Here is a 24933-nt window from a genome sequence, read left to right as displayed (position 1 = left end):
AGGGCCGGGGGCGGGGCGGCGCTGGCGCCCGCGGGGTTCCCGGCACTGCCCCGAGCAGCCTCTGGGGCCGGTGCGGGCTGCTCGCCTCCGCTGGAGCCGGAGGTACGAGGGGCCAGCGGGCGGGGTCCCGGGCTTGGTCCGGGCCGGGGCGGCTGCGAGGCGCGGGAGGGCTCGGCCGCCGCCCTGGCCACCTGTTCTAGAGGCGACGTTTGTGCGCGCAGACACCCCGCGTGGAGGTCCCGGCCACCTCCTTCACCCAACTGCGCCCGAAGTTGAGCGCCGCGGCGGGACCCCGAGCCCTGGTGGCGAGCGGAGAAGGTAGCAGCCCCCGGGAGCCCTCGCCCAGCCAGTTCCGCCGTGGGATGGGGCGCCCGGGGCGCGGAGCCCCGTCCGGAGCCGCTCACCCCGCCCTGCGCTGCGACCTTGGGCGCGCCGGGTCGGGGGTGCCGAGTGGTCTGGGGAGGCCGCGGCGGGGTGCGACCGCCGGAGGGCGAGGGAGCGGCCGGCTGCGGGGAGAGCTGCGGGGACGGCGGCGGCGCCCGCCCTGGGATGCAGAGGCTCGGGACGTGCGCGGGGAGGACCCTCCGGGTGGAGGAACCGCCTGGGTAAGGGCTGGGACCCCGGAAAGCCGCGGAGCGCCCTCCTAGGCATCCGCAGAGGCCCTCCGGGCGTCCGCTCGCCCCTCCACGTCTCCAGCTGGGAACACCGAGGTCCCAGCGGAGCCCTGGTGGGCTGGGACGAGCTGCGCTGGAAGATCCGGTCCCCGGGTCCGCGCCGCCTCACCGCTGGGCTGGACCTCCATGCCTCGGCTTCCTTTTCTGTCACTCGCGGGTAGAAGTTTCCACCTCCTTGGCAGATTCAGCTGAGTCTTTGGCTCTGAGAGGGTTAAAGAGCGCGTCCCCTGCACCCACTGACACGGCCCTTTTGCCCTCCCCTCCCCCCAACTCTGAGTGGTTCACTGTTCCCTGCCCTCCCTTCGGGGTCACTGAGAACCATTTATCCTCTCATTCATCAAATGCCCCAGCACCTGGCCTGTACCTCAGGCCTTCCTGTTCTCTCCTCCAGCCGCTGAAGGGTTTCTGCTTTGCCACCTTCCAAAGAACGAGGAAGCCACCCTGCCCAGGGACACAGAGCAGGGCCAAGAGTGGGCCAGGACTTCTACCCACCGTGCTGCCCCCCACCTCCAGCTCTTCAAACATGATGGGGGTCCCTACCCCTGACTTCCACCCTGTGCTTCCACAGCTGAAATCCCCGAAAGGAAAGTCCTCAAAGCAAAGAACAAAACAACAGGAAACAAGGGGAGAGGGGAGCTGTCCTTCTCCCAGGTGTCCTCCTTGTGCCCCAGGTGTGTGTCTGCACGGCTGCTAGGACAGCCCAGCATTAGAAGACAACCTCTGAAGTGCAGATTCTTCTCTTAAAAAAATGTGTTTTGCTTCCTTGTACCAGTTGCTCTCTGCAGCTGTCTAGGAGGCTAATAGGAGTTTTCCCCTTGTGGGTTGGGTCAGGGCTGGTGAGTGACAAGGTTCACAGAACCACTAGAGGTGGCTTGTGTGGAACATCAGGAGATTATGATCCACCTCACCAGCCCCAGCCAGCAACTCCTAAACACCCCTGGCCATCCAGACCTCCAAGGTCCCAGCATGGAGGATGGCAGCAGGTAGATGACTTCACCAGCAGCGCACCTCCCAAGCTCTGGAACACACTCCACCCCAGTCTCCCCACCGCCTCCCTCTCAGGTACTTCCTAAATGTGCTCACAACTCCTGCTGATTACCCTGCATTTTGTTCCTCTCACTTGGATCTTCCCCTCCTCACCTCCAAGGAGGAAGGAAGCTTCTGGAGGGAAGGGACCTTGTCCAAATCCTGGTGTCCAAGTGCTCAGGCTGGTACCTAGTAGGTGCTCACTAAATGTTGCTTGAATGAATTAACTGAACAAAGTAGGGAGGAAAAATTCCACATTTGCATCATTTGGAGCTAACTATTGTTAAAATTGCTCCTTTTTTGCCAGGTTTTTTTTTTTATATATTTGTTTTTTAGTTGTAGTTGGACTCAATATCTTTATTTTATTTATTTATTTTTATGTGGTGCTGAGGATTGAACCCAGGGCCTCGCACTTGCTAGGTGAGTGCTCTACTGCTAAACCATAACCCCAGCCCTTGCCAGAATTTTAAAAAACACCCTTTTCCATATTTGAATATCTTGTCTTACAGTTGTTTTAATAGGATAATTTCCTGAGCGTTTCTCACCTGTCATTTTTGTATTTTTCAATTCTTACATCTTGTTACATCATATTTATTTGATGGATTGCCTTTGATATTTAGGTTTTTCAATAAATATTTGGCTTTTTAAACACTTCATTGAATTTATGCATGTACTTTTCATGGAAAGGAATTCACCTGCTAGTCTGTGATCTGAATGAATTCTACAATGGCTGTGCCTCCAGCCAGCTGGCTCCACAGGGGGCCTGTGCCCATGTGCGATTCCTGGGACTGCGGGTGAGTGTTCTCACCATTTCCTAGAAATGGCATTTGTAGGTCAGTGGTCTGAGAACCTGGGGTCTTCCTGTGTTGCTTATCGATTTGCTTGAGCTCATCAGTGAGGTTTTTGCCCTGTCTGGTCTCCTGTGGTGAAGGGCTTTTCGCAGTGTGTGCTGGGGTGGAGTTTTTAATTTTTGTTTTGCTCTATCTGTGTGTGCGCTTTTGTGAGGCTGACTTGGCTGCATTAGCAGCGAGTGGGAAAGAGAGCGAGCAGAAGCCTTGGAAAAGGATGGGCAGGTCTGTAAATGGAGGTCCCAGGGGATGCCCCAGAGGCACCTAAGGACCAGAGGCCAGGAGGGGGCTGAGCGGGCACTTGATGAGCAGGCTTTGGTCTCCTTAGAGGGGGTCTCAGTGCAGTCTCAGCCCCCTTGGTGCCAGCTGCCAGCGCTGAGCGGGGCCTTCCATGAGCCTCATCCCCTGAGCCCTCTTCCTTGGGAGGCAGCAGGTGTAAACATCCCTGTTGACAGGCTCCAGAGGGACGGGAAGTGCCCTGCGCCCCGCCCGAGTCAGTCAATGAGTGGCAGGGCTGGGTTCAAAGTTTGCCCTGCGGACCGCAAGCCGTGCACTCTCAGCGCATGGATTCCTCCGCGACCCTCCATGTCTGGTGGGTTTTGGGGGAGTGGTGCCACTCTGCTGTTCTGGTATGTGGTGAGCAACCTCTCCTCTCCTCTCTGCCTCCTTTGTCTCCCTCTGGGCAGATGTCAGTGGGTCCAGGAGCTTCTCGCCGTGTGGAGTCGGCAGCAGGACCCAGGGAGCGCCCTTCCTTTCCGTGCCAGTACCCGCATGCCCTCCCCTGTACCCACACTCACCCACCATGAGCCCATTCCAGCAGGAGCATCACGGCCTCCCGGGGTCACATCTAGGCAAAGTCTAAGCCCGCGGATGGAGCCGGACTTGAGTGGAGGAGCGCAGGCGTAGGACGGAGCCAACGGGCGCGCGCCCCATGGGCAAAGCCTCTATTCGCTGCTTCTGGCAGATCTCTAGGGCTGCCCTCGGGTTGGGGGCATCTATGAACCATCTGAGCCCCACTAAGGGCCAGGCACTGTTAGCCTCCGTGGTGCTAAACTCTTCCCTCCACTTGGCTCTTTATCACAATGACACTGAACCCTCTCCCCAGGGGAACCAAGCTGGGCGGACCCCTTTCACCTGGCAAAGGGCCTTTGAACCCAGCTGCGGGGCTTCCCAGCTGTGCCTCGGCTTCTTCAGCTTTTTTTTTTTTAATTTTTAAATTGTTTAATTGGGCCGGGCCTGGTGGCACACACCTGCAACCCTAGCTACTGGGGAGGCTGAGGCAGAAGGATTGCAAGCTCAAGGACAGCCTGGGAAACTTAGTGAGACCCTGTCCGGAAATACAGATAAAAAGGGCTGGGGATGTGGCTCAGTTGTGTAGTGTCTTTAGGTTCAGTCCGCAGTACGGAAAAAGAAATGTCTAATTGACTCACGATGTCTGTACATATGATGGATGGTGATGTCATTCAGCACCTGTATACAGTGTGTAATGATCAAATCAGAGCAATTAGCGTTGGCATCGCTTCAAACATTTATGCTTTCTGTGGGTTGGGAATCTTTGGACTCTTCTAGTCCTTGTGAAATGTCACGAACTGTTCTAGACCAGGGCTATACTACTGTGCTGTAAACACCACGGGCATTCCCCTCTCTAACTTATTTTGGTCCTGGTTATCTACTTCCATCCCCTCCCCCTTCCCTTTCCTAGCCTCGAGTGACCTCTGTTCTTCCCACTTCTATGAGATGGACTGTCAGCTTCCACAAATGAGTGAGCACTTACGGTATTTGTCTTTCTAAACCTGGCTTACTTCACTTCCCATCATGTCCTCCAGTTGGTCATGTGGCTGCAGACCTGGACCCTTGCTCCCGCTGTCGTTTAGCAGAAGATTGTGAAGAATGGGAGTATCCAGTCACCATGATGCTGGGTGGCAGTCTCTTTAGCTGCCTGTTATTTTATTATTATTATTATTATTATTATTATTATTATTATTATTATTATTGTTTTGGTACTGGGGGTTGAGCCCAGGGGTGTTTAACCCTTAAGCCACATCCCCCGCCCTTTATGTTTTTTATTTTGAGACAGGGTCTTGGTGAACTGCTTAGGGCCTAAGTTGCCAAGGTTGGCTTTGAAATTATGATCCTCCTGCCTCAGCCTCCTGAGCTGCTGGTATTACAGGCTTGTGCCACTGCACCTAGCTTCACACCTATTTTTAACCTTTAATACAGTAAGAAAAGGAGAAGGTGAAGCAATACATGAACGTTTTTTCAAGTAGAGCAAACTCGGGACTCTCCTAATTCAGGCTGAAAATTTTAGGTGCGCTTTGCATGGCATTTCCCCACCAGGTGTGCGTTTGTCTGATGAAGATCTTTGCCTGCTGCTTGCTTCTCTACGATCTCTGGGCAGAGCAAGGGACAGAAGACTCATCTATGTGGCCACCAGAGCACTGTGTTATGCACCTGGCCGTGTGCCTGGGTCCAGAGGGAATGGATAGGAGCCCAGATTCATGGTAACTATTTCTCCCTTATCTAGCATAAAAGTCAGTGAGAGTGATTTCATCTTGCCCCTAGGAAGCCAACCACAACCGCCTAATCTTTTTTGGTGGTACTGGGGATTGAACCCAGGAACCCTCTACCTCTGAGCTACTTCCCCAGACCCTTTTATTTTTAATGTTTGTTTTAGATGTTGATGGACTTTTATTCATTTATTTATATGTTGTGTTGGAGAATCGAACCCAGTGCGTCACAAGTTAGGCAAGCACCCTATCACTGAGCCACAACCCCACCCCTTCCCCCAGACGCTTTTTAAAAATATATTTTTTATTTTGAGAGAGGGTCTTGTTAAGTTGCCCAGGCTGGCCTTGACGTTGCAATCCTCCTGCCTCAGCCTCCCTAGTAGTTGGGATTAAAGGAATGCACAACCTCACTGCCTAAGCCTGATCTAAAGTCCAGCCTCCCATGTAGATCCTGGGGTGACCTGAGGAGGATGGGATAGCCTTAAGGAAACAAGAAAGGTACTCTTGAGACTGGTGAATACTCAGGTACTTCAAGAGAGAGAGTAAAAGGCATGTGACCTTATTTTGTACCCTTAGATGGTAAGGCAGGATATATTAATAACATTTTCTAACAGCTAAAATTTGCATTTGGACATGATTTATAGTTTGCAAATAGCTTGCTCTGGTTTAGTTATCATATTTGATCCTGGTTTTGTGGACAGGATAAGGATTATTTACTCATTTGTTCAAAGTATGTGCCTTAGCACATATTATGTGCTAGGGTCAGGGTGGGAGGTGAGAGCAAGGACCTAACAGTGAGTCAAAGCAGCCTTGGGGCCCTGACATTACTCTCTACGGTATCAGCTTGTCATTGTTTATTGACTCAGCTTCTCAAGAAAGCCCTTGAGTTTTCTAATCTTTCACAATTGCAAACAAATTTGTGACCTTGTACAAATGTCACCCTTGTGTTGTAAGTTCCCAGCGTGGGAGGGCTCACTGCTGGAGGAAATGCCTGTGTAATTTTGGTGGAGGGTCAGCTGCCCTCTCTGCTGAGTGGTACCATGTGGCCTGCCCACCACATGATGATGGCTTCTTGCCCTTGGCCTTGCCAGAAGAATGTGTTGGCAAGTGCTGGGTTTTTTGCCCATCAGATAGGTGAGAGATGCTATCTCAGCCTTTCCATTTGCATCTCTCTGACTTATAAAGATCCTTGGTCTTGCTCACTTGTTTAAGAGTCGCATTTTGCATGTCTGTGATTTGTCCTTTGCCCATTTTCTTTTCAGGGGTTGGTCTTTTTCTCTTGGATTTCTGGGAACTCTTTGTTCATTAGGAAAATCAGCGCTCTGTGCTCCAGGTGCACCTGTCCCTGAGTCCTGCCGGAGCTCTGGAGGCGTCTCACTGAACGGCAGTTGTTTGGGGTCTGGGGAGTGTAGAGAGACTTGTTTCCAGGGGTCATGTCCATTCATCTTTTCTTTTATGGCTTCTGAATTTATGGCCAAATTAACAAAACGTTCCCAACCCCAAAGTTATCAACAAGTTTCTCTCATGTTTTGTTCTATACTTTTATGGGTTTAATGTTTACATTTGGAGTTGATCCTGGGGCAGGTTCTGAGGTGTGAGCCGGGCTATCCCAGTGGCCCAGGACCTCATGTTCAAAGGCCCATTTTATCCTTCTGGTCTGAGAGCTGCTTCCTTTGTACCTGAATGCGCCCTATCGCTTCTGTGAGTTCTCCTGCTTCGTTGGTCTGTGTTCTGATCATATGCCAAGGCTGTGTGGCTTAAGTCATTGAAACTTTATAGGGTGTTTTCATACCACCAGGGCCGGCCGCTCCTTCCTCCTCAGAGTCTCTGTAGATTCTTGCCTGTTTATTTTTCTATATCAACTTTATACTCAATTGTCTAACTTCACAATCACATATGATTTATAAATTGGCTCAGAAAATTGGCTCAGAGCTGAGCCTTCTGTCCAGAAGTACAGTTTGTCTTTCCCTTTGTTCAAGTTTACTTTTTAAGAATTTTCTCACATAGATTTCAAACACCTTTTGTTGACTTTTTTCTTTTTTGTACCTGGGATTGAACCCAGTGGCACTTAACTACTGAATCACATCCCCAGCCCTTTAAAATTTTTATTTTGAGACAAGGCCTCAGTAAGTTGGCTTTGAACTTGTGATCCTCCTGCCTCCACTTCCCAAGTCTCTGAGATTACAGGCACTGCGCCCCAGGCAAGAACAGAGCAGCTTTAACTATTTCTCTTCCAGCGTTTGCCTCTGATTTCTCCCTGTTGTCAAGTGGCTTTGGTGAGTGCATTCAGCACAGTGGTCAGGGGTGGAGTCTTGCTTTTTCCTGACCCCAGACTGATCTCAAGCCCCTGAGTGTGAATCTGGCTTCTGACCTTTGTGTTGTTCTGTGTAACTTTGTTAAGGAAATGTTCATTAATTTCTAAGTTAACAAAAGCAAATGTTGTTGATTTTATTCAAAATATCTTTAAAGTCACTGGGGCTAGCCAGATGATTTTTCTACTTAGATCTATTAGGCTGATTAATTATGTTAATGAGTTCCTAATACCAAACCATCCTGGAATAAACCCCGTTTGGATTGGATGTTTTTTTTCTTCTCATATGACATGCTGCTGAATTCTGTTTGCTTGGTTTATGCTTGTTTATCTGCAGTGCTTGGGATTGAACCCAGGAGTCTCCTCCATGCTAGGCAAGTGCTCTACTCCCGAGCTGCATCCCCAGGCCAGTTTGCTTACATTTTATTTAGGATCTTTATTATAACATTCATTTTAAAAATTGAAAAATAGAGTATTTGGTCCAGTCTTTGTCAGGTTTTGGTATCCCTACTGTACTTAGAATTTTTTAGAAAAAAATTTCCTTCCTATATTTTATTACAGAGCAGTTTAAATTTTCTGTGTTATTTAAGAGTCTGGAGAATTCCTCCTAAAAATGTGTTGCTCAAGGCTGGATCTGGAGCTCGGTGGCAGAGTATTTGCTTTGCACGTGTGAGGCCCAAGTTTGATCCTTGGCACCACATAAAAATAAATAAATAAATAAATAAATAAAAGGTATTTTATCCATCTACATCTACAAAAAAAATTTTTTTAAATGTCTTGCTCAGTTGGCCTGGTGGTAGGTGCCTTCAATCCCAGGGATTCAGGAGGCAAAGGCAGAGGATCAATGGTACAAGGCCAGTGTTTTGGTGGGCAAAAGCAGGACGTCTGCAGTGGAGGGGAGAGATAAAGCACGTCCATGAGCTTCTGCCCTTTTCAGTGCTTTATTTACTCAAATCACTCGACACAATTTCACTCTATAGGTTCTTAATCAAGGAATGACTATCCTTAATCCTGTGCACTGCAATAGACACAATTCAAAGCAAACAATTCTAAGTTAACGCTAAGCACTGCAAACACACTTCACCATGACAGACCTGTACACACCTTCCCTCCGCGTGCTGAGCTCAAGTGCCAGGTTTAAAGCCTGAAGAAGTCTAGCAGATGCACCCTCACTCAGACCGCAGCGAGACCGCAGCGACCAGGGTGGGAACCGACAGAGGGTTCTCCTGGGGTGGAGCTGACGGCTGGCTGAGGAGGTGGTCATAAGGAGAAGTCCTTGTCTCACCAGAGTTGGAGGCTGCTGCAGAGTTTGAGGGTGGCGAGGACGATGCAGAGGATCAGGCAGATGAGAAGAGCTGGGATGTCAGCCCAGGTCGTCCTCAGGCTCTCAGGCTTGTGGGCATCAGTGACGGCTGGCCGAATGTCTCTTCATTTGCTCCATCATTTATGCTAAATTTTGGGGCTTCTGACCCCCCTTTCAATCCCTATCAGCTGTTACTGGGTTTCTCATTGAGGTCTTTTGTTCTGAGGTCAAGCCATCTGGTCTGGTGGTCTCTGCCCTGATCTCTCACCTTTAGCCTTTATCAATGTGAAGGCAAATGGCAAGTGACTTATTTTACCAGGCTACGATGATGACCCTATTGGAGGGCTCCATAGGCGTGCCTGGTGGGGACTGCACTTTTATTTCAAAATGGAGTTACTTAAGCTAAAGCCCTTCTTAGGTTAAGGTCATCCTTACAGCGAGCCTCTAACAATTAAGCAAGACCCTGTCTCAAAAAAATTAAAAGGGCTGGAGATGTGGCTCAGTGGTAGAGCAGCCCTGGGTTCAATCCCCAGTGCCCAAAAAACAAATAAATTAATTTAAAAAAATGTTTTGCCCTGATGCTTTTCTTTAGTAATGGTGGCTCTTCTACAATTTATTATTTTTTTTTTGGGGGGGGGGGTGGGACCAGGGATTGAAATCAGGGGCACTCCACCACTGAGCCACATCCTTAGCCCTGATTTGTACTTTATGTAGAGACAGAGTCTCACTGAATTGCTCAGCACCTCGACTTTGCTGACACTGTGATCCTCCTGCCTCAGCCTCCCCAGCTGCTGGCATTACAGGCTCGTGCCACCACGCCCAGCGCAGTTGTATTTTTTTCTTAACAATTTTATTTCTTAAATAGACCTCAGCCTGTTTAGACTCTCTTTGGAGATCAGTTTTGATGTATTTATTTCATTTGTCTAGAAATTATTTTATTCAGGTTTTACATTTTATTTGGAAAGTACTATTTTTTTAATTTAAATATCTTTTTTTTTTTAAGTTGGACACAATACCTTGATTTTATTTATTTATTTTTACATGGTGCTGAGGATCGAACCAGGGCCTCACATGTGCTAGGCAAGCACCATACCATTGAGCCACAACCCCAGCCCTTAGAAAGTACTATTTTATTTTTTTAAAAATTCACTGCTCTTTGGTTATTTTTTCATTTGGCATTTCTTTCTTTCTTTTTAAAAATATTTATTTATTGAAGTACTTGGGATTTAACACAGGGGGATTCCACCACTGAGCTACATTTCCACCCCTTTTTATTTTTTTATTTTGGAGGGGGGTGGTCTTGCTGTTGCCCAGGCTGGCTTTGAACTTGTGAACCTCTTGCCTCAGCCTCTAGAGTCACTGAAATTATAGGTGTGCACTACCAAGCCCAGCTTATTTCTGCTTTAATCCTTATTAATTATTTCTGTTTATTTTATGGTTCTTTTCCTAACATTTTTAGGCTGCACTTCATTTATTTATCTTTATCCTTTCTGTTTGATTTACATGTATTGGATACAAAATATCCTTCTGATTATTATTCTTGTAGTTGTAGCCTATAGATTTGGTTACATAGTTTGTACTGTTTCTTTTTTGCTACCATGAATTGAACTCAGGGGTGCTTAACCACTGAGCTTTGCCTTTTAATGTTTTGTTTCGTTGTTTTTGAGACAGGGTCTCACTAAGTTGCTTAGGGTCTTGCTAAATTGCTGAGGCTGGCCTTGAACTTGCAATCCTCCTGTCTCAGTCTCCTGAATCGCTGGGATTACAGGTGTGCACCACTGTGCCTGGCTACATAGTATTTTGAGTATTCTTAATTTATAGGCATACTACAAATTCAGTTTGTATTTTCTTTGTGATCTAAAAGTTACCCCAAGGTATTTAAAAAAAATTTTTTTTTCCTGATTTTTAAACTAATTATACTCTTGTGATTATATGTTTTTTAAAACATATTTTTGGATGTTATTGAGATTTTTCTTTGTGGACTGGTATGTAGCCAATTGTCATGAATGATCCCTTATCTCAAATCTTGAAAAGAAAGTACATTCTCTATTATTGGGATAGAGGATTTGAAATATTGTGGTATCTCAGTGATTGTTTTAATGAGGTCTTCTGAATTCTCATTTAGGTTTGTTCTCTTTAATGTTTCTTGGACTGTGAGAAGTGAGGTGAACATTCCCCTCGTGTGCTTTAATCTGTTTATCTTGGTGTCCCTGGACTTGCTTCTTCAAAATTGCTGCAGAAACCAGAGTGTGAGATGAGACTCACTCTGGGTTTGCCAGTTTCCCTTTGGGTTCTTGTCTGTAAACTTGAAGAATGAAATCCATGAGTAATAACAGAAGGCAAGAGTGAACTGAGTGGGTTTTATTTAAGAGAGAGGGAACTCCCCCAGGGCGGGACACTGTCCCCTAAGCCGAAAACCCATTTTGGTGTGTTAACCTCGGAGAGCATTTGCATTTGAGCATTGATTATGTGAAACAGGTATTGGGAAAGTATCTGGGCATTGGCTGTGTCCCAGAGACTTTGAGTTTTAATCCTGCCTATAACTAACTCCCTTTGGGGTTCACCCCCACCTTCCATTTCCTAAAGGAGTTGCTAGAATGTTCTCACCAGTGAGCCTCCTGTTCTTTACATTTGAGACCTTAATTGGGACCATTACCCTGACTGCCTGGCCCTTTGACTATGAATTATACCATTAGCATTATAGATTGTCTTCTATGGCTCATTAAGTCATGTTTGTCTTGAACAGAGCATGATGCCAGTTTGTTGGTTTGTTTTTGGATTGAAGGGGTTGGGGTGGCTTAACCACTGAGCCACGTCCCCAGCCCTTTTGTGTATTTTATTTAAAAACAGGTTTTCACAGAGTTGCTTAGGCCTCACTAAGTTGCTGAGGCTGTCTTTGAAGTCATGACCCTCCTGCCTCAGCCTCCCAAGCTGCTGGGATTACAGGCATGTGTCACCAACCCAACCCAGTTTGTTTTTGTCTACACACCTTTGCTCCTGCTCTTACTTTGAACCATTCTAAATCACTTCATTTGAATGCAGCATCAAATTGGGTTTTGCTTGGGATCTAATCTAAACATCTTGGACACTGAGGCAGGAGGATCACAAGTCCAAGGCCAACCTGGGTGATTTAGGGAGACCCTGTCTCAAAACATAAAAAGGGCTGGGGGTGTAGCTCAGTGATAACGGGCCCTAGGTTCGATTCCCAGCACCACCCCCCCCCCCCCCCAAAAACAAAAAAGCAAGAAACACACTTTTTCTTCTTAAATACAGGCGAGTTCATCCTCTATATTTATTGGCAGCTGTCTTTGGTCTCTCCAGCATTTTGTTTTAGTGGTGACTGTTATGTTTGTATCTGGGTCTGTACTGATCCCAGCTCCCTCTTTCAACATGTCCGTGTTTTTCTTTTGTGACTAACACTTGTGTCTCTTGCTGCCCGCTGCCTTTCTCTTGTCGGGTCTCATTTTAGCTGCTCGGTTGAGAGGTTCTGTAGCGGTGGGTGTTTCTACACTCACCCCTTTGGGAGCTGTGTCCGGCAGCCTTCAGGACGGCACCCTTGCCCACGCATGCAATGCCGGGGGCAGGAGAGTATCTGCAGCTTGGGCAGTAGTCCTGGGGCCGGGAGGGAGCCACAGCTGATTACCCAGGCACTTGCTGCTGTGGGAGGTGGCGGTGGATGCCCCCACCTGAGCCAAAGTCATTCAGAGGAATCAGGCTTCAGCTTAGGGGACAGTGTCCGTCCAGCCTCCTGGAGGCCCAGCACTCTGGGGAAGAAAAAGAATATTTCTTTCTAAATAAAAATTCTAGGGGCTGGGGTTTTGGCTCAGCGGTAGAGCACTGGCCTCGAATATGCGAGGTCCTGGGTTCAACTCTCAGCACCACATAAAAGGAAATAAATAAAATAAAGGTATTGTATCCAACTACCACTAAAAAATAAACATTAAAAAAAAATTCTATGTGGGGCTGGGGCTGTAGCACAGCGGTAGAGCGCTTACCTAGCACATGCGAGGTGCTGGGTTCGATCCTCAGCACCACATAAAATAAAATAAAGGTATTGTGCCCAACTATAACTAAAAATTTTTTTTTAAAAAATTCTATGTTGTAAGCCGAAGCGTCCTGGTGTGATTAGCAGCATTTTCAACTTTTTAGTGTCACATAACTTAACAATGCATCTTATAAACACTGGTGTATCAAATTCAATAAGGTGGCATCACCCCTCACTGTGGTCATCTTTGCATCTTAAAGGTGCCTAAACGTCCACTGGTGGCTTTTTTCAGCTTTCATTTCTACATTGACTATGTAATGTCCTCCTTCTATTCTGTCATCCTCATTGCTACTGTCCCCCACTTTCTTGATCTGGAGTGAAATACACCCAGTGCTTTTGCCAAAGCTTGTCCCTCTGTTTTCCTCAGGGCTCGTGTGAGTGATGTGGTCTGAGTGGCCCAGGCCCCCCGCATCTCCAAACTGTGGGCACTCAACCCTCCGGGCCGGGAACAGAATGGCCGAATCTCTGGCTCAGACTTCTTTTCCTTGGGGACCTGGAGGACCTGCCCCTGGCTCTCTGTCCAGCAGCCTGAGGCAGACCCCTTCTCTTGGTGTCATGATGACTCCATCTTTTTGTCTCGTATCTTTAAAGTCCAGTGATTGTGCTACACCGTTGGGGATGTGCCACTTGGCGTCCCTGTTTTTGCTAGTACATGGTGTCCTTCTTTGACTCATAAAATCGGATTTTCCTGAGTTATAATTGTGAACGTTGATTCTGTCAGTTGCTCCGGGGTCTCCAGTTGTGCGTGTGTTGCGTCTCTTGGACAGAGTTCCTGGATCCATCTTGTTATTATTATTTTTTCCTTCTTGGATTCTTTTATGTCTGATTACCTGTTTGATTTTGTCCATACCTCCCTGCCCCCTGCGTTCTTTTCTTTTTTGAGATGGGGTCTCGGTGCTGCTCAGACTAGCCTCAAACTCCTGGCTGGAGCGATCCTCCTCTCTGAGCCTCCCAAGTAGCCAGGACTGCAGACAGGCGCTGCTGCTCAGATCATGGAGTCAGTTCTCCCGTGTCCTCCCTGCAGTCTGGTCTAGGAGATGGCTTGGTCTTCTGCATTTTTTTTTCCCCTTGAGATCTATCAGTTCTCACTAGGGTCCTCATCAGATACCTTTCAATTTGCCCGACTCATCTCCAGCACTTGTATCATGACTTTCTGTTCTTTCCTTGGGGCTGGGATTACTTTTTAAAGGGTTTTTTGGTTTTGAAGCAGCTTCTCCCTGCGTTGCCCAGCCGTATTCCTACTAGAAACAAGTCTTCACACCCCGCATTTTCTGTCTGAGCTACCCACAGAGCAAGCCCTCTGTGCTTGATTTTGTGGTTGGAGCTCCTTAAAGGCTTTGGAGCAAGCACACTTTGTAACCACTGCTCTGAAACAGCCCTGTTACAAGTTGTCACTTCCACGAGTTGCCACTCTTTTTTTTTTTTTTTTTTTGATATTTTTTTAGATGTTGATGAACCTTTATTTATTTATTAAATGTGGTGCTGAGACTCGAACCCAGTGCCTCACACATGCTAGGCAAGCGCTTTGCTGCTGAGCCCACCCCAGCCCCCACTCTTACTTCTTAAGTAGAAATAGTCTATTCATGCCCTAAAAGATTGTGGGTGGGCAGGTGGGTTGGAAACAGGACGGCGGACCCTCCAAGTGGCCTTTGGAAACTCTGGGTGTTGATTTTCCCACCCAGGAGGACCAGTGCTGTGAGACCAGAACCTACCCCTTATCTCTATAGAGAAAAAAACACTAAGCCCCAGGGACAGAGATAGGCCTGAGGTCACATTGCCAGTTAGTAGCAGGACCACTGTCGGAGCACCTGGATTGGGATTCTGGAGGCTGTGATCTTTCCTGGTCTCCGGACTTTCTGAGATCCTTGTGTTTCTGGAAGCCTGGGTCCCTGCTCAGTGACTTATCCCATGAACAATGCTTGCCCTTGCCAAGAGGAAGGGAAATGTGGGTGGAACCCGTCTAGAAGGGCAGCAGGGGGAGGTCCAGAGGGACAGGGAGCCCTGGGGAGAGAAGAACAGGAGGGCACTGGGGTAGAGTGCGAAGGTCTTGAGTGAGGGCTGGTTGACAGAGTCAGCGGAAGTTTCCATCATTTACTTTTCTGTTGTGGTTGTTACTGGGGATTGAACCCCGGGGCACTCTGCCACTGTGCCACGTCCCCAGCCCTTTTTATTTTTGAGACAGGGTCTCACAGAATTGCTTAGGGTCTTGCTAAGTTGCTGAGGCTGACCTTGAACTTGCGATCCACCTGCCTCAGCCTCCCAAGTCACTGGGGTTACAGGTGTGCAGCTCCACACACGGCTCCATCGTTTGTTTTTTTAATTTTTATTTATTTATTTTTTTAGTTGTAGATGGACACAATACCTTTATTTATTTATTTTATCTGGTGCTGAGACTTTGAACCCTGCCTCCCACGTGCTAGGCAAGTGCTCTGCCACGGAGCTGCAGCCCAGCCTCCATCATTTATTTTTGAGCCTCCTCTCCCCTGGACTTGGGGAAGGTTCTGAGAAGGGCCCATCTGTGCTGTCTCCCTCCAGCTCCTGTGTGTGCTCGTGAGCATGTGTGCTCTCTCAGGGTCTCGCTCCACCCAGGGCCCCTCTCCCATATGTGTTGGCCCAGACTTCCAGTCCCCACTCCCATGGGAGCAGGTAAAGGGGACACAGTGGTCAGGCAGAGCCGGTCTCCACTTGCACAGGTGAGGGATGGAGGCCATGAGCCAGTCCCCCACCGCCTCTGAGCTGGGTCCTGTGGGCAGAGTCATGGCTGGAGGTGTGGGGTGCGCGCAGCTCCGACGGCTGGTCACTCAGTGCTGACCTGAGAGCCAGGTTCTAGGCCTGCCGCCACCAGTTCTCTGTGGAGGCAGACACTGCCGCTCCCGCCCGCAGCCTCCTCAGTGGCAGGTTAGACCAGGTCGTCTCTGGTTTGGTGTAGCCTTGGCTACAGTGAGCCCCCGAGAGCTTCCGCGCCACCCCCGTCCAGCGCAGGCGCTGAACTAAGGTCGCTCGTTGAATTAGGGGTGATGCAAAATAAACGCAGACACAGATTACCTTTACACAGGCTCCAGGACGGCTTTCCCCGGCCCTCGGCCTCAAGCTCCCCAAAAGGCAGAGCAAGAGAAAGTCACTGGAGGCCGACGAGAGAGGGAAGCACATTCGGAGGTGAGCTTTTATTTGGGGGGGACACTGTTCTTAGAAAGTTCTGTCCATAAAGGACGACAAGGGACAGGTGAATGTGACTCAACCCCAGGGGTAGCCTCCACTGAAGACCGCCTTGCTCTCCGAGCTGGGACCTGAAGTGTAGTGATTGGCCAGCGCCTTGTGCTTCAGGTCAGGAAGGCGTGGTCCCCAGAGTGCCCCCACACTTCTGCCTTGTGTTTGTGAAATCCCAGGTCCTCCCCGACCCACGTGTCCCCAGCAGCCCAGGCTCTTACTAAGCTCTGTACGAGCAGAGGCCTGGCGTGGGCTTGTGCCCACCTGGGCACTGACACGCTCACCTGGGCACTGACACGCTCACCTGGGCACTGTTTACCAGGCAGCTCGCAAAGCCTCCTGGGGCTCTGCGAGGACACTGTGATTGTCCGCATTTGGCAGGGGTCGTTGGTCAGTACCCGCTAGCAGCTGGCTCTGCTGGACTCAAAGCCAGGCTGAGTCCAAGCCCGGAGCCTGGGGTGCTGCCTCGCAGATAATGTTTTAAAGTGTCCTGGTTGTTTTCTGTGGTAAAATATATAAATACTTTTTCTTGGTAAAAAGAAATCACACTTTATGGGCCAACGAAAGTGGCCCTTGACCACTCTTTTAACTCAAGCGTCCAGTTCCTGGAACGTGGCCCCTGGAGGAGACCCTGTCCTTGCTATTCCTGTGTGTGTAAAATTACTCACGATTGTGAGAGTGGGAATCCAGTGCACATTGGCTCAAACTGAGGAGGAGAATGTTCTACTGACAGGACGAGCCAGGAGCGATCTGGCTTCGGGTCCAGTGGGGCTCAGGTGCAGACAAGCCACCCGGTCTCTTTCTCTCCAGCTGTTGGCAACGCTTGACGTGGGGCCAGCTGCACCCTGGCAGGTCCCTGATTCTGGCTCACAGCTCAGTGACCCCATGAGAATGCACGTGCCTCTGCTTGGCCTGGCCTGGGTGATGTCCCTCCCTGACCCCGTCACTGTGGCCAAGGGAATGCAGTCATCAGCCAGACCTGAACTGAGTGTCCATCCTGGAAGCCCGCAGTGGGGTCAGTGTCGGGCGTGGAACCGGGTGTTGTCAACAGAGAAGGAAGGATGGACGCGGCGGGAAAACCTAGACCAGCCTGTCTGCTGGAGGACACTGGCACGTCACCTCGGACCCTTTCTGCTGCCATGGAGGGCGCCCACCTTGCTGTGTCCCCAGAGGGCTGCCCTGTCAGTGGAGATCAAGGCCACATGGTCCCAAGGGGGTGGGGCCCTGGAAGCAAGGACGGCAGAGAAGGTGGTTTAGGAGCCTGAGCCTCCCTTGCCCTCACCCTGCCCGGGTCCTCCCTGGACCCCGCACCTGAGCTCAGGGCCTGGCTGAGACCCTCCCCAGACTGAATCCCACAGTAGCCGGCGGCCTGGGCCTGGGTACACCCTCTCCACGGATGAGGAACTCGAGGCTCAGGGAGGTGACCTGTCCTGCTGGCATGTGGCAGGGCTGGGAGGGGAACCCAGGAGTGTCAGCAGGGTCCTTGTCCCCCAGGCTGCCCACACCAAGTCCTGATCTGAAGGGAAACTGTGAAGCATGTGGCCTGGGGACTCTGGGTGACTATGGGGTCGGATCGTGTGCTCTGTCCAATCTGGAGAATTGGGGGTCCTGATAAAGAGGGAGGGGCCAGGCCAGGCTCCATGCTGCTGGCCTTGGGCGTAAGAGGGCCACAGGGTCATGCTCCCTGAATGTCCCTCCCTCCCGGCCCCTTGATAGATCTGCACAAAGAAACCGCCTGGTCATCCTGTCAGAGAAAAGGCTTCCAATGCGTGGCCCTCACTGCCGTCTCTTGAGGGGCTGCTCTGAGTGCTCCTATGGGGCCACCTCGGCCCAGGTCTCCCTCTGCCTGTCCTGCGCCCTCACCCTCACAGTCCCAGGACACTCAGTCCCCATACATGGCTCCCCTGGTCTCAGTCTGCTTCCACCCCACGAAGTGACCAGAAGTAGGGGGCGGAGGGTGGCCACTCAGGCCAAGTGGCCAAGGAGGGCCCCCCTGAGAAGGGGCCCCGTGAAGCCATGACTGTAAGACATCGGTGCATGGAGAGGGACGCAGCCCTGGGCTCCAGGGTCAGGCCCTGGGTCCTCACCCCCACTGTGCCTCTGATCCTTTGTGACGTGAGGAAGTCGCTCTCTGCCGCAGCCTCGGCTTCTCCACCTGGGACTTGCCAACAGACCTTCTCCCTTCTCAGGGTGGTTCCAGGGCGGAGCGTGGTGGGACCAACAGAGCTTCAGAAACAGTCCGGGTGTCCTGACCCACCTGCGAGTGTGACCTCGGTGGGAAGCCGTCTTTGCGGAGGTGATTAAGGGTCCTGAGATGAGAGACTCGTCCTGATTACCCACCTGGGCTGTGAGTCTGATGGCGAGTGTCGAAAGAGACCGAGGGGACGCTGGACAAGGGGGTGAGAAGGCGGCAGAGCCGGCGCAGGGCAGCCTCAGGCCTCGCCATGCCCGGAGCCAACAGGGGCCAAAAGAGGCAGGAAGGGTCCTTCTGGGGCCTGAGGAGAGAACGCCGTCCTGCTGATACCTTGACGCTGGACTCCTGCCCTCTGGAACTGTGAGAGAATGTCAGTGTTAACCACCAAGTCTGTGGCCATCTGTTGGGCGGCCACAGGAGGTTGACACGAGCCTGACTAAGAACTGGCCGCCCTCTCTCCTCTCCCTTCGCTGGATGGAGACTGGGCGGGGGGATTCGCGTCCCTCCAGAAGGTTATGAAAGTGCAGACGCTGCCCGCAGGGAGCAGAGGGAGCTGTGGAGGCCCCCGACCGAGGCCCAAGGCCCTGCTCTTCCCTTGCCTGAGTCCCCTTCCCTCTCCATGTCCCCATCAGGACATCTGGCTCTCCAAGGGCCCAGCGCTGGCACTTGGGGAGCCACTCAGCGTGGAGGCGGGGTTCGTGGGGCTTGCTGTGGACGGGTCTGACCATCCCCATGACTCTGCTTTTGGGCCACGGTCAGCCAGGGCTGGCCTGAGCTAGGCTGGACATGGGAGCCCAGAGAGGGCCAGAGGGGCTCTTCCTGGGGAAGCAGACGTGGATGCAGGCCCTGAGAAGGGCTGACCGCCAGCTTAGAAAGCTTCTCCCTGTGCTGGGGCCTGGCCCCGGTGTCCACACTCCCTGTGGTGGGTCCAGGCCTCTCCACCACCTCGCTCTGCTCACCCTTGGCTCTTACCTGAGATGAATCATGGGAGTGGGGGTCCTCCCAACAGGGAGCCGCGGAAGGGCCCAAAGTGACAAGGTTAACTCGCTCGCTGGCCACAGGGCCGGAAGCCTGGAGGCAGGAGGAGGTGGCAGGGGTGTTCCAGGCCCGGTTGACAAGGACCAGGACTTGTGCCACAGCTGCAAAGCCCATTTAGGGGACCAAGAGCATGCTTTGAGCCTGAGGTCACTCGGGTATTGGGCTGTGGCCAACTTGGCCCCATACACAGCTTCTATTCCTGGGTCATGGGCTCCGGCACCATATATGGTGCCACCCAAGCCTGGCACCCCCAGCCATGGTCAGGCGAGGGTGCGGGCAGCATTTCCTGTCCCCGTGTCAGACCTAGCCCCCGCCCACCCCGCGGTGGACTCAGATCCTTCTGGCACAAGGGTCCCAAGCAGCCAGGCCTTGCTTGAGGCTTCCTGGCTGTCCGTCTACCTGTCTGTCCCACCTAGCAGTGTGGCTCACATTAGGTTAAAAATGCTCAGGACCAAACTAGCCTCCCTCCCTGCGGGAACAAGACGGGGAAGTGGGCTCTGTCTCCAGGACCTGTGGGGTCCCAGCGGTTCTCTGGGCCCTGGCGCCGCTCTTCTCACGGCTCCCTGTTCACTCGCCCCCTGGTCCACCCTGTCCATCGACTCGCTCTCCATGGAACCCGGGCCTCGGCGTGCTCCATGGGTGCTGCGCCCCGAGCTGCGCCCCAGCCTTCCCGCTCAGCCCTTGTGGAGTCTACCTCGAGAGCCAGGCACAGTCCTGGACCCAACACACCTGCCCCATGGAGCCCTGTTCCAAGCACAGGGGCGAAACAAGGAAGAGGGGGGACGCGAGTCAGGATGTGCGCCCGGAGGGTCGGCTGCAGCAGGGCTCTCAGATGGCGGCCTTGGAATTTTAGGGTGGGTCTCCGTGAGGAGATGAGTTGGGGGTGAAGGTCTGAGAAGAGCCGTGAGAACACTTGTGGGGAGAGCATTTTGAGCAGGGAAGTGGCAGGTGCCAGGGCCCCATGGTGGTAGCTACGTAAGACCTGAGTCAGAGCTGGAGGCCCCGTGTGGCTAGAGCAGAGGTGGGACTGGGGGGGGGGCACGCCAGGGCCTGGTGGTGGGCCTCCAGCAGTGGGGCCTGACTCTGGCTTCTTTCTTTTTTGGTGCTGGGGATTGAACTCGGGGTCACTCGACCACTGAGCCACATCCCAGCCCTATTTTGTTACTTTTTTTTTTTTTTAATTTTTTTTAGTTGTAGTTGGACAAAATACTTTATTTATTTTTCTGTGGTGCTGAGGATTGAACCCAGTGCGTCACACGTGCAAGGCGGGTGCTCTACCGCTGAGCCACATCCCCGGCCCTGTTTTGTATTTTATTAGCGACAGGGTCTCACTGAGTTGCTTAGCGCCTCACCATTGCTGAAGCTGGCTTTGAACTCTTGATCCTCCTACCTCAGCCTCCCAAGCCACTGGGATTACAGGAGTGCGCCACAGTGCCGGGCTGACTCTGGCTTCTTGAGATGAGCTCTGGCTGTCTTGCCTAGGCTGATCTTGAACTCTTGAGCTCAAGTGATCCTCTGCCCTTGGCCCCTGCGCCCAGCTCTGACTTCTAAAGCATCTCTCTGGCTGCCAGGTGTGAGCCAGTCAATGAGAGAGCGAGATGATGAGCCAGTGAACTACTGACTTTCTTTGTGCATACTGTGTGCTGGCGCCCTGCTGGGCACTGGGGAGAGAGGGTCCCCCACACTCCACTCTTGTGCCGTGAGTCTTGTGGAGCTGCAGACCCGCCTCTGCCTCCTCCATCCAACACACTCTGCCTTCTCACCCTGGTGCTCCGTCCAAATGTCTTTTCCCCTGGGGAGTCATTGATCCTATTGTCCCATCTGTTTCCAAATGTCCCCCACCAGGCCCAGAGCTCCTGCAGGGGAGCCTCTGTCCAATTCCTTCCTGCTCCCAGGCCCAGCACAGGGCCTGACCCTGCAAGCGTTCCCTGCAGGGCTGAGCAAGGGAACAGACAGCCTGCAGCCCGCCTCACTCTGTCTCTTGCCATCTTTTGCAGATGAACGTGCAGGCGTCAAGAGTGTGTGGAAAGGCCACGGTCCCGTTGTCGGAGAAGGCCAGCTGCTGAGCCGGGCATGTCTCCAGGAGGCCTGCAGACTGCACAGATCCCGGCCTCTCTGCAGTGGGCTGCCCAGGCTGGTCAGTTGCAATCAGAGAAGTGGTCGAGCTTCCCTGCCCTCCACCCCAGGGAGTCCAGTCTATTGCTCAAGCCCCAAGCTCCCAGCACCACCCTCAAGCAGTGGGGCAGCCACTTGAAGTTTCCAGTTGTCCTGGGAGGGAGCTGATTCCCAGCTCCTGTTAGCATCCAGCCTGAGCCGTCTCTCTACCCCTTTGTGCCCATGTTTCTTAGCCCTTAAAGAAAAATGATGCAGGTGTTCCTGGGACTTTCCAAGGGTTGTAAACGTGGTGTGGAATAAGGAGGTCAGTTGCTGTTAGTAGTGAATATGGAACAGGGCACTGTGTCCAAGTGCCTCTGACACACTGGGCGCCTTCCTGTGCCCCCTCCAGGCAGGTGGTGCAGCTGTGAGCTCATGGTCCCCAGCCTTGCCACTTGTGGCTCTGGGACTCCAGGTGAGGTTTGGAGAGTCTCGAGCCTCCCTTTCCTCATCTGGAAGTCGGAGATGAGCATGGCCCCCACATGGAAGAAGTCGCTTGGCCTGTAGGGGAAGATTCGTGTCTACTGAATGAATAAAAGAATGTGACTCTCCAGTGGCCTCCAGTGCTCCTGTCCTGCAGATGGGAGACCAAGGCTCCGAGTTCAATGACTTGCCCAGGTCTCACTGCCAGCTCAGGCAGGGTTGGGTGCCCTGTGCCTCCCAGGTGCTCACCCCGCCCTGCCCTGGGGAACAGGGCTCAAGCCTGTCTTGTTCTCCCAGCCACTTGTTTCAGCAACTGGCCATATGAAGGTCACCAGGGAAGACTGGGGGTCCAGAGGCAGTAGTACCAGTAAAGGTTACAGGCTGTCGCCTGAGCTGCCATCTTCACGCTCAGCATCCGCGAGGCCTGTGGGGATCTGCCCTGGTCATGCATCTAAGGGCAGCCTGAGCTGGCTCTCACAGGACAGGCTGCCCACCCCAGCAGGCCCAGGGAGACAGGCCTCACCAGGCAGAGGCCTGTGTGTCGGGTAGCAAGGCTGTCACTTCCGAGAGTCCTTGCATGGCTGCACACCATAGGTGACACCATCCTCCGGGGTCACGGGTTTGTTACAGAGAGCAAGTCTGTGGCCCACTGCTCCCAACCCAGGTGAGCAGCCGGCTGGTTGGGATCCGCCCGGACGCTGGGCTTGGAAACTGGCCTTGCTCGGGCTGAGGGCCGCAGGAGGCCTTTCTCTAGCGGGTTGGGGATGCGCGTGGCCTGCCTGAATGACGGTGCTCATCTCTTGCAGACCAGCCAGTTCCCACGGGAGGCTCCTTGTGTGATCGGGGAGACCATGCCCAAGCCCTCCGACTGCCCGCTGCGGCTACTCCGGGGCACCCCCAGGCAGCGGGTCTGCACCCTGTTCATCATCGGCTTCAAGTTCACGTTTTTTGTCTCTGTCATGATCTACTGGCATGTTGTGGGAGAGGCCAAGGACCAAGGGCAGCTCTATAGCCTGCCTGTGGACATCCCCTGCCCCCCACTCACGCCCCCAGCCCCGTCCTCCAGCACCCCCCCTCCAGGCAACATCTTCTTCCTGGAGACCTCAGACCGGACCAACCCCAACTTCCTGTTCATGTGCTCCGTGGAGTCGGCCGCCAGGACCCACCCCGAGTCCCAGGTGGTGGTCCTGATGAAGGGGCTTCCCGGTGGCCAGGCGCCCCTGCCCCGGCACCTGGGCCTCTCGCTTCTGGGCTGCTTCCCCAACGTGCAGCTGCTCCCGCTGGACCTGGAGGAGCTGTTCCGGGACACGCCGCTGGCAGCCTGGTACCGGGCCGTGCGGCGGCGCTGGGAGCCCTACCTGCTGCCCGTGCTCTCCGACGCCTCCAGGATCGCGCTGCTCTGGAAGTTTGGCGGCATCTACCTGGACACGGACTTCATCGTCCTCAAGAACCTAAGGAACCTGACCAACGTGCTGGGCACCCAGTCCCGCTACGTCCTCAACGGGGCCTTCCTGGCCTTCGAGCGGCAGCACGAGTTCCTGGCTCTGTGCATGCGGGACTTCGTGGCCCACTACAACGGCTGGATATGGGGCCACCAGGGGCCCCAGCTGCTCACGCGGGTCTTCAAGAAGTGGTGCTCCATCCGTAGCCTGGGGGAGAGCCACACTTGCCGCGGGGTCACCGCCCTGCCCCGGGAGGCCTTCTACCCCGTCCCCTGGCAGAGCTGGAAGAGGTACTTTGAGGAGGTCAGGCCCGAGGAGCTGACCCGGCTGCTCAATGCCACCTACGCTGTCCACGTGTGGAACAAGAAGAGCCAGGGCACGCGCTTCGAGGCCACGTCCAGGGCACTGCTGGCCCAGCTCCACGCCCGCTACTGCCCCTCGACGCACGAGATCATGAAGATGTACTGGTGAGGAGCCGGCCTGGCGCCTCTCCTGGAGGTGGGCGGGCAGGAGAGGGAGGTCCGGGCAGCCACAGCCGGGCGTGGGGCAGGCTGAGGCCTGAGCACGGTCCACAGGCCCCGCGGCTGCTCCAGGCTGGGGTAACCCTGGTGGGAACCCCCTCGGCCGGCGCCCTGGCTCGGGTCAGAGGCCCACAGAGCATTCCAGAACCATCGGGAGTGCCCGTCCAGACACGTGGCAGGAAGAGTGCACCTCCCACCTGGAACGGCAAAGCAACTTCCTGGGTGACACCCGGAGCCCAGCCAGTGGGGGCTGAGGGCCCCTGAGGGGAGCTCCGAGAAACCTGAGCAGAGGGGACAAGGAAGGAGGGACGAGCTCCCGGGCAGAGCAGAGGTGGCCGCAGTCGAGAGCGCAGGTGCAGATCCAGGCATGGGAGGTTTCTTTGGGGAGGACTGAGGGGGCAGCGCTGGGCTGGGGGCTCCATCCTCTCACCCAGGGTTGTTGCTCAGGTGGCCTGTGCCAGCTGCCCACTTCATGGGCACAGGGCTGAGGAAGTTCTTTTGATTCAGGGGAAGAATTTGAAAGACCCCCCATAAACTCAGGAGAATAATTATAATAAACGTGGCTCGACGTCCAGCGCCTCGTGGTCCTTGTGCCTTCACGCATTCAGCCCGGGACGCCACGGGGGTCATGCAGCTGCCGACAGTGGCCTCCAGGTCAGCCCCCGGGTGATGGGGGGTCACTGAGCTTCGGGTGGGAGGAGTCCTTTTCCCCCTCAGTTTCCCAGGCACACAAACAGTCTAGGTTGGGTCCCCGAGCCCCTCCCATTTCCACCCCATAATAAGCCTGAATCTGTTTTAAGTTAAATGGGGCTAAATGAGGATACCAGACCCCCTGGTGGGAGTCACAGCGAGGAACCTATGAGGGTCTATGGGGCCCACAGGACTCTCCGTGGAGCCTGGGAGTGCCATAGTGTCCTGCTGGGTGGCCTAGGTCTGAGCCAGAGGAGGACTCTGCAGGGCCAGGCCCCAGCTGGCTCACACTGGGCTTGGCCTCTGAGGGCTGGGCGTTCCTTCCAGGCAGGAGAAGCACCCCCAGGAGGCCTGGGGTGCTGCCAGCAGCCCTGGGACAGTGGGCTGCTCTTCAGTGGTGGGAGGGGAGGCCTTCTGGGGCCTCTGGACTCCACCTGCCCATTGGGGGGTGACACCTTGAGGAGCCAGCTGCCAGCTGTAGGGATTCAGGAGCAGGAGATTTATTTATTTATCTATCTTACGAGGACAATGGATTCTAAGCCAATTATTT

At 53.1% G+C, this 24933-nt stretch overlaps 1 protein-coding gene and 1 long non-coding RNA gene across 19 annotated transcripts; one reads left to right on the top strand and one right to left on the bottom strand.

The window, feature by feature from the left end:
* On the top strand, positions 1–24267 carry A4galt (alpha 1,4-galactosyltransferase (P blood group)). 18 transcript variants are annotated; one of them, XM_046429368.2, is made up of 6 exons: positions 85–102; positions 222–318; positions 15770–15870; positions 16732–18217; positions 21151–21290; positions 22537–24267. In XM_046429368.2, the coding sequence occupies exons 4-6, from the start codon at positions 17938–17940 to the stop codon at positions 23641–23643; spliced, it is 1527 nt and encodes a 508-aa protein (XP_046285324.1). In that variant the 5' UTR covers positions 85–102; positions 222–318; positions 15770–15870; positions 16732–17937; the 3' UTR covers positions 23644–24267. The 18 variants fall into 18 exon arrangements, 17 of the variants coding, with proteins under 17 accessions (XP_046285329.1, XP_046285323.1, XP_046285336.1 ...); XM_058574202.1 differs by lacking the exon at positions 85–102 and adding an exon at positions 4886–5049 and having other exon boundaries at positions 223–318; positions 18111–18217; XR_009225389.1 differs by lacking the exons at positions 85–102; positions 222–318; positions 16732–18217 and adding exons at positions 2367–3177; positions 4886–5049 and having other exon boundaries at positions 22537–24046; positions 24201–24267.
* On the bottom strand, positions 15756–19296 carry LOC124082875 (uncharacterized). The gene is made up of 2 exons (XR_006848530.2): positions 19088–19296; positions 15756–18473 (listed from the first exon to the last, which is right to left on the bottom strand). It is a non-coding gene; the product is annotated as an uncharacterized LOC124082875 (long non-coding RNA).
* Positions 24268–24933: the final 666 nt, after the last annotated feature.

Source organism: Marmota monax, unplaced genomic scaffold (assembly GCF_021218885.2).
Source record: "Marmota monax isolate L192 unplaced genomic scaffold, Marmota_monax_Labrador192_F-V1.1 WCK01_AAM20220418_F8-fsc00051, whole genome shotgun sequence".
NCBI lineage: Eukaryota > Metazoa > Chordata > Mammalia > Rodentia > Sciuridae > Marmota > Marmota monax.
Note: the sequence above shows the minus strand (reverse complement) of the source record. Positions and strands in the feature narration are given on the sequence as shown.